Below are 9,139 nucleotides of genomic sequence, written 5' to 3'. Positions count from 1 at the left end.
GAGTATTTGGAAAGTTGCATGTGGTTCAACCATTGTGGTGTTGTAGTGTTTCAAACCAATATTAAGGCATTCCATTGAGCGGGCTATAGAGCATGCTCCAATATCCCAGTAATAAGTTGCATTACCTTTATATGAAGATCCAATAATTAGTCTCTCCCTGTATTTAATATTTATATTCGTACGAATAGGAGGGTCAATATATTCTGAAATAAGAAGGATCTTGACTTTATTTGGGGTTGGAATGAAAGACTTTTATGTGCAGTCAAGATTTTCTTTAGGTAAAACAGATTGCATGCAAATCAAAGGCATTGATTTGGCCCATAAGAGTGGTAATATACAAATTCTTCAAGTAATTCACATTTTAATGATAAGATCATCACTGAAATGTACTCACTTCTACTTATCTAATAACCACTACTCTGTCAGGGATAAAATTGGAATTATATAAACCTTTGATTCTTCTCTTCCTCCTTACCCTCTTCGACACTTTTCTAGCAAAGAAAACTTCAAAGGCATTGATTTGGCCTTTAAGAGTGGTAATATATAAATTCTGCAAGGAATTGTCACATTTTAATGATATGATAATCACTGAAATGTGCGCATTTTTGCTTTAACTAATAATCACTACTACTCTCAGGGCTAAAATTGAAGTTATATAAATCTTTGATTCTTCTCTTCCTCCTTGCCCTCTGCAATAATTTTTTAGTTTCTTCTTCATCCTCCTCATAAGGGTTCTTCCGCCTTTGAGGACCTGTGCATCGATCATCAAGAAAATGAACATTCCTGGCCATTCCTTTCACTTAATTTATTTTTAATTCAGTAACTAAAAAATTCATGAAAAATCAAATTGCTCTTGGAATTACATTCCTCCTTTTTTAATACCTTGTGTTTTCATGAAATACAAAAGTTTCTCTTCATCCTCGTCCTCCATGTTGATAAGGATTTCGGACATCTTTGGTTTCTGTGAAATTTAAGAGTAATAATAAGCAAGGGGACATAAAATTACTGCAATCTAAAACTAAACAAGTATTCATAATAAAGAATTTGGAAATGGACCTGTGTAACCTGTTCACCACTGTAAGGACTCTCTTGCTCATCCTTTATATTCTCTCTTTTCCAGGTCCTCCTGGCATATGTGTGGTTTGAAGGCTGATACCGATCCACAACCTTGCCACTATGTAATGAACTTTTTATTATAGGTTGTGTCTTTGGAATCTGGTATGTATTTGTCTTTGGTTTCTTAAGAATTTTAGAATGCATTACATTGTAGGAGCTGGGTTTGTGATATTCTTTCTGAAGCTGTTTGGTTTTGGATCTGACATCTATGAACTGTGAACAACAACTTTTTGTCAAATTTAGACATATGACGTGTGATTAGTTACACCTAGTTCATACCAAAATACACGCTTTTGTTGGCCAGAGCATATAGATATATTACAGTTTCAGCAGGCTTCACTGCAACCTGTTTTGCATTTTCATACTCCTTTTCGCTTTGCTTCATCCTTTGACTTAAATCCTGGATTTGCAGCATTCATGCTGTTAAGTGTTAACTATGTAATAGATAAGATTCATTCTTTTAAAATGGGATAGGATTGATTCTGGAAATGAATGTTAGCGTGTACCTGCAAGTTCTGGGTAAAAGCAAGGCATAATTCTGATTTCATGGCAGATAAACTATCTGCCATTGTTTCAGGAATCATCTTGAGAGCATCAGAAATCTCATCCAACTTGAGCTTGCTTGACTCTTCAATGATTCGATCAGATATGGTCTTCAGGGTGTCAAGCAAGCTTTCTTTGGTCCCTTCCTCTTCCTTTATCTATCAGGGGAATTCATTAGTCTAAATAATTGCAGGCAATTGCTACTGTTAATATATATAGGAACAAAAGGGGTTTCTCTTTGAATCAAGAATATGAATACAACTGACACTCAAACGAATGTGTAAATATAGATGGACGCATGTGAAATAAAACTGGACATATGGAATTAATAAAGGATATATTGAACACTTTACAATATGGAAATTAATTGGGTGTTATAATATTATTAGATGAAGGTTGGTTAACTGCATCAGGGAAACATTTGTTTTCAGTAGTTTTATTTTATTAGTTTTGATGTATTGTGTCTCTTAGATAACTACACTCAATTGTAATATCTTTTACAAAATTATCAAATATTCTAATGAATATTGTTGACAGAAAGCATTCTCTACTTTCCTAACACTTAAATTAGCATGCAAAGCTGAGAAGTCCCTTTTCAGATTATATTACATTGAAACTTTCAGAAACAAAAGTTATTCCTTCATAAAATGCATAAATTTGTTATATTTGATTTTAAGCTGGTGAGGCTCAGGGCTCAAATGCTAACCCTTCTTTATGTTTGATTTGAACTGAACCACCCAAAAATTCTCCAGCAGCAGGGGCAACCACAAGAGAGTGGAGGCAAGCAATCCCAATTACCCAATCATAAATCCTAATGACAAGGGGTTCCCGTAAGCTTACAATCCTCAGAAGACCAATAATCACATATCTGCTATGGCTTTCTGTTTTCCCTACACAATTAGGGACATGCCCAACAAGTGGCCATGTTCAGAAGCTAGTTTCTGAAGTGTGCATCTTAAGCTGTTATTTCATCTGGCATTTATTTCTTAACTGTATGGTGCTGAATTTAACCATGGCGTAATATTATTAGGTTGTAAGTTTTCATATACTAACCTAAAACATTTGCTAGTTACTTTCAAAATGGAACATTCTTGAAACTATTTCTAGAGGGACAGTCTAAAGTTAGGAAATCTAAATAGGCCCTTAGTTTGCTGGTGCAGTTCATGGATGTTCTTTTTCCGCAACTGATTTAGTTCCAATTTTTTTGTCATGGGATCAGATTGTGTACTCCTGGTATACTTGAGCAGAATAGATATTGCACATGATAGATAATTTAAGTTGAAGAAGATATGTAGTATACACCATGCAGTGTAGTGACTTGGAGTGCGTTTCCATAAACTTCCAATGAAGTGAAAGCTTATCCAGTGGGGTCCGTTTATTAGTTTCTTCCAACAAAAGCACAAAAGACAAAGTGGGGAATTTTGCTGGATAAGATTGGAAAGCGAGTCAAAAAAAATGATGGAAAAGTTATGTCTGTTAATAGTTTAAGAAGTGCTTTGAGCAGATGAGTAATAAAATAAACAAGTTATTTGCAACATCCATATGTATAGTCTATGTTGTTTCAAACTAAAATTAGCTTTGGGAGCATATCTGCACACTTGCATGGTGCCAGTTTTACTTTCTTAAAACAAATATCATTAGAAGAATTAAGACAAATTTAATTTTTTGAGAGATGGCTCTGCACTTTCTTCCATTGTGATTAATAAAATTATATGCACAATATCTTCTCTCTGGTATATTGTACTGAAACATAACAGGAGTTCGGTAAGTTCTGAGTTAAGCTTTAAGGACAATAATATTTTCATTTTGTGTTGGGTTTTCACAGTATTCATTGGTCTAAAGGAAGTGGTTTTAACATCCGAGAATCTTGTCGAGTCAAACTATAATTAGCTTTGGTAGCATAGCTGCACACGAGTTGTGTCAGTTCAACTCTTTTTGTAACACATATCAAAGGAAAGTTTATTTTTGATAGATGTCTCTGTACTCTCTCCTATTATGATTAATACATTTATATGTACTTTCTTCTCTCTGTGGTGGATTCTGCAAAACCATTACAGGAGCTGTAGCTGGATTCTACGATACTATCTTTAAAGACAAACAGTTTCCTTCTGTGTATTATTTTCAATATTCCTTATTCTAGAGGAGGATGGAGGGTTTTACTGTCTGGGAATCTTTGCTTGGTTTCCCCCTTTATATACTAGTTAATAAAATAATTTGTTTCCTTGTTGGGAAAAGGAGAAAGCTAATCATAGTTATCTATTCAGGAATGTCATACGTTACCAGTTGCTGCAGAGTACTCTCTTGTACAACAGCTGTTTGTCGTATACTTTCAGCTGCAATGTCATTTTTTATGACATTTAGTAATAATAGAAAAACCAAAAAAAGAATAATGATAAAATATTTTTATAAACACCTGTTTGGCTTCTTAGACTTAAATAAATATCATTACTTCAGTGCAAAGAGAAACAAAATTGACTAGAAGCATATGTACTTTGAAGGGAAACTTCTTTCACTGCTTTGTTTACTTGCTGCAAGTCACTCTGAACAGAGTTCAAAACTAGCAAAACTCTATTTAGGGCTGTATCCACGTTGCTAAGCCTCTGCTCAAGCTCTTCTGAAATGCGGTCTACAAAAATGGAGATTTGCATGATGAAACAGAGCTCTTTTAATATCAAAGCTTTAAAGTTTTTAACTAGACAAGGGTTTAGAATTTGAAGGATACAGTTATCACCTGGATATCTCTGGATCATATTATTGGCACTAGAAGGCCTCGTTAAAGAAAGTACTTGAGAACACTCATCTCTGCTACTACCATGCGAAAATGGTACAAAGCATGAATTTCTTTTGAGTGGATTTTCTCGTTCTTGGGAGCCATATCTCCACTGCAATTACAATTTAATATTTTTATTATTTTTATAAAGTCATCTAAAACATATATTAGAATTAGTTGAGCAATAAAATAAGCCATTCCTATTTTATATAATCATCTTAATGTCAACTCATTAGAAAAATAATGGACCCAAAAATGTGCTAACCACCATAGCCAGCCCTGTGCAACAAAAAAACAATTTTGATTCAGATGTAGGAAGGAGACTTCGAATAGTATTAGATTGTTTGAATTTTTAATTCAATTTGACCAGATCAGTTATTGTAATTGTGGACTTAAATGGATGATAATGTTAAATCTTATTAATAGAACTTGTGGGACTGGCTGGTCTTCTGTTACAAAAAATATATAAGAAATAGAAGAAATAGTAACTCGTTGCATTTCACTCACAACAATAGTCTTCTTTTCTATCTTGGGTCTGTTGAGTAGTTCTGAGCATGCAATATTGGAAGTATTCTGAACTATAGATTGCAGCACTCTGTCATATATATACCATTTATGTTCATGGTAATCTTATTGCAGTGTTTATAACTTTACCTATGTTACTATAACAGAGCAAATCCTGAAAAAAGTTGTGAGAGCTTTTTGACTTATTAAAGATCCATTATCGACAAACATATGTTACTGGAATTGCGGATGTAGAACAGCTTAAAACAAAAGGTACTGAAGGGGGTGCTTTTTGAAGGAGAATGGTTCTATACGGTATTTGAAAGCTTCCAAATTGCACTTAAATGTAAAAATGCCTCTTGAAAACCTGTGATAATTTTTTTTGTTTTGAACTAGACAGTTTACGGTTACCGTACATTACCTATGAAGCACACATCATCATTCTGATGATGGGGATTATGTAGAGATATAGGTTTTAAATATATTTCTTTATTCATTTTTTACGTTTAGAGCAGGATAATGGGGATTATGGACTGTGATCAGAAATGTTTGAAAAAATCTTGTCGTAGGTTTTCCAGAAGCATTTTTCAATTTATAACCTGTATTTTGACTGCGCTTAAGGATTGGAGGAACAGTTTTCATAAGCATTCAACTTTGTAAAGTTTAATAGATAAGACAAGCTAATACCTGATTATTCGGGATAATATCTTTTTGCGAGTTCTGAGAAAGTAGCGTATTTTGAGACACTTGCGAAAAGAACAGTTTTCATAAGCATTCAACTTTGTCAAGTTTAACGGATAAGACAAGCTAATACCTGATCATTCGGGATAATATCTTCTTGTGAGTTCTGAGAAAGTAGTGTATTTTGAGACACTTGCGAAAAAGATTGCTGACTTTGAGAATTTAGTGGAGGATAAGAGCTTCGCATTGGGGGAATATGCCTGTTGTTGAAAGCTTGTGCACCTGGAGCACTTCGACCGTCCAATCTCGTTCGAAGAGTATTTACATGCCTGAATCAGTATTAGAAACAATGTCATTTGATGTAAGAAATCTTAACAAATGGATTTATCAAAAAGAAATTTTCACGTGCCAAAGGAAAATGTAGCAGAAAAATAAGACTAGAAATAAATTTCGTAAGATTGTCAAGCATCGATTAGTACGACAGTCACTATTTAAGAATTGATAAAAATGTCAAAATTAAGTATTAAAATGACGAGAAGAAGAGCGAAAGTTCCTGTGTGTTGGTCAAAAATTAGCGACAACCTAGCATTTAGAAGGTGCGGAGTGATATTTATTAAATAATATCTCGAGTTGCAGATAATGTAACAACAGTGATGCGGGATTTGACGAGAAATTGTGAGAAGTTATATATAAGTTCTTACTCGTGAACTTTTACATTGAATTGAGAATTGTATTGCTTAAGTTGTTGCCGGGAAAGGGAATTTGGATATTCACATAATGTCGACATCAAACAAAACATCAGAATACAAACAATTTTTCATGCTTTTAGAAAACTTCATTGAAGAATATGTAAATTGATTCAATATATAAAAAGGAAATTGTAATTTGAATGATAGACATGAATCTACCTCTTTAGAGCAACAGTTGATGAAGTTTGACGAAACAAATAATAAATGATGGCTGAAAACTTGAATTGCCACCAGGAAAGGAAATAAAATGGAACAAACTAACGATTTTACACGCCTCTAGGAAAATGTAGAGATATATAGAAGATGAGTAGGAAGGAAATAAAATGGAACGAACTAGCGATTTTGCACGCCTTCGGTTAAAAAAAAGGATATATAGAAGACAAGCAGCAAATATATTAAAGAGTCTTGTGGAGGACGATGATTTAAACCGCCGTAGTTTACACTTTTATTCATACAGCATTGGACAAAAGAAAATTAGCCTGAATCTATAATTTTCGTAACTTCAATTCATGAAATACGACGGATGAGAACATAACTGCCAGTCACCGACCTTGAACTGTCGAGCCCCGTAGGCAATGCAGAAATTGAGGAAAGATCTGGACCGGGATACGCCTTGTTAATATTTAGCTTCTTCATCGAGAAAATCGTCCTGCCACTAATATTTTACCCTGAAACAAGCAAATTCAAATCGATCGAACAAATCTTCATCAAATTATCTCTAAATGATAATGAAAACCTGCAAAGCTTAGTGAAATGCATAAAATTCAGTAGAATTAAAAAAAATTTAAAAAAAACATGCGAATAGTGAAAAGAATTCTCAAAATTTAGTAACGTTAAACAAAAAGAAGTGTAAAGAACATGCAAATTTTGATCAGTTACTCGAAGTTCAGGAGGGATTTGAGTAAAAATATGAAAGCTTGCAGAGTTCAATTAAATACAGAATAAATCGTAGATATTCAAAAAAAAAATTGATGTTTGAAACCTACAGCTTTCGGCAGTCAATTGCTTGAGATTGGATTAAGTTTGAGATAAACTCTTAACGACAAGCAAAATTCAATCAAATGTAAATATTTCAATACTGATCGAAATGATTTTTTAGACAGAATTCCAGAAAAAAATATCAAAAGCCTTGAACCTCGCTTCGACTCTTAGACTTGTTTTGTAATATACAAATAGGCTGCGTCTGGCGTTGTTGTTGAATTCAAATTCTGGAATAAAATTTTGGCGTTGCTTCTTTCGGGATGAAGTACTCGACTTCTACGTGCTTTATATCCTCTTTTTCGTGAGGTAAAAGCTTAAATAGTAATTGATTCATCCATTTCCAGGGAGTAGACTTTATTTATTTATATTATTTTTGCTTGGTTTCGAAAAAAAACAAATTTAAATTTATTTTAGGCAGATGATGTTTGACCATTATATTGCAGCACGAAATGGTCTAAATATTGTTATTATTATTATTAATTAATTAAGACATTATATTCATTGTATTTTTAATTTTTAATTAATTAATTATAATGTTTAATTAATTAATAATCAAAGTTAATGGTACATTTTGGGTGAATAGAGTTTGTCTTATAAATAAGTTGAGTAAAATTCATGTACTTAATTTTTAAGCTGATAGGCTTATTTTGTATGGGACTTTAGTCAGAAAGTTCTGGTAATTTTCCAGGGAAGATTTACAATCACTGTTACTTCAGTGCCAGTGTTTTAATCGGGTCAAGTTACTGACATATTGTACGTGTATGGGTAGGGTTCAATCACCCTATTATTCGACTGAGATAGGCACACGATGGATCCAAACTATCGCATGATGCCCTAATCACAAGTAACTGAGAATCAATTCATAGATGGAATAGCTAGTTGGGTCGAGTCCAATCCAATTCATAGCTCCTTGTATTGCGCCTCATTCATAGCGGGGAAAGTAAAAGCAATGGCATGTTGATAAATCAATTAAAGGGCTTGGTTCAATTGATCATCGGATTTAGATAAACAGATTATTCATTCGAGGTTGAGTTTGACGGATGATTGATTTATTGGTTCCCGTTGGAGATGGAAATGGATATTTCATTGAGATTATTTCTGCTTAACTACTATAGTATCATTTTAAATTGTTCAATCTAATGTCATTAACGTACTTTATCCACTCCTCTGTAAGCCATGTCATTACTAACAATTTGTTATAAAAAACTAATGTGAGATTTGCCAACTTTGATTCATAAAAGTTAAACTTGAGTAGATTTCACATTAAAAGAGGGGTAAAATTTTTATTGAATACCAAAGAGTAGAACTGTTAGAATAAATAAATAATTAATTGTTAATTATTTATTCTATTGTTTAAGTTTACTTAAGTTAATGCATGTAGTTGAGGTTAGTTGTTGACAACACGTGAGTTTGTTCCCTTTAGCATACTTATCTTTTCCACCTTTTGTGGATGTGTGCTTAGTTGTCAACTTTATCTCCTACCTCTTTCCAATTTGTTCTACAAGCTTCCATGAGGCCTTTTTATTTAGTCTCTCACTCATTGTAAATTCATTCCAATTCCATTTTCACATAGCAATTCTAATTTCTTATTGTGAAATATTCTTGTGCAGTATTTGCTTCAAGCTCTTTGCTCCTTAGGTTTCTCTTCAACAAGCTATTTGCATTGCAGGTGATCTTGGCGCATTATCGAAGTCGGATTCTCAACTCTTACATGGTATCAGAGCCTCTTTGCTGCTTCTTGTTCGAAGGATTTTTGAAGCTATAATTTGGAGTCACAAACCCTAGTTTGTTTGTG

The 9,139-nt window shown here is 33.4% G+C and overlaps 1 protein-coding gene across 1 annotated transcript; it reads right to left on the bottom strand.

Annotated features, from left to right (window-relative positions):
* Positions 1-288: 288 nt before the first annotated feature.
* Positions 289-7,682, bottom strand: PRD3 (putative recombination initiation defects 3). The gene is made up of 11 exons (XM_089826346.1): positions 7,499-7,682; positions 6,914-7,031; positions 5,748-5,943; positions 4,391-4,541; positions 4,151-4,285; positions 3,940-3,992; positions 1,623-1,817; positions 1,439-1,516; positions 1,057-1,329; positions 883-961; positions 289-751 (listed from the first exon to the last, which is right to left on the bottom strand). Exons 2-11 carry the CDS (start codon positions 6,997-6,999, stop codon positions 615-617), a joined length of 1,383 nt encoding a protein of 460 aa, XP_089682472.1. The 5' UTR covers positions 7,000-7,031; positions 7,499-7,682; the 3' UTR covers positions 289-614.
* Positions 7,683-9,139: the final 1,457 nt, after the last annotated feature.

Source organism: Cupressus sempervirens, chromosome 4 (genome assembly GCF_028749045.1).
Source record: "Cupressus sempervirens isolate cs-2001-9-10 chromosome 4, ASM2874904v1, whole genome shotgun sequence".
Lineage (NCBI taxonomy): Eukaryota > Viridiplantae > Streptophyta > Pinopsida > Cupressales > Cupressaceae > Cupressus > Cupressus sempervirens.
The sequence above is the reverse complement of the archived record's forward strand: the minus strand, read 5'-3'. Positions and strand labels throughout refer to the sequence as shown.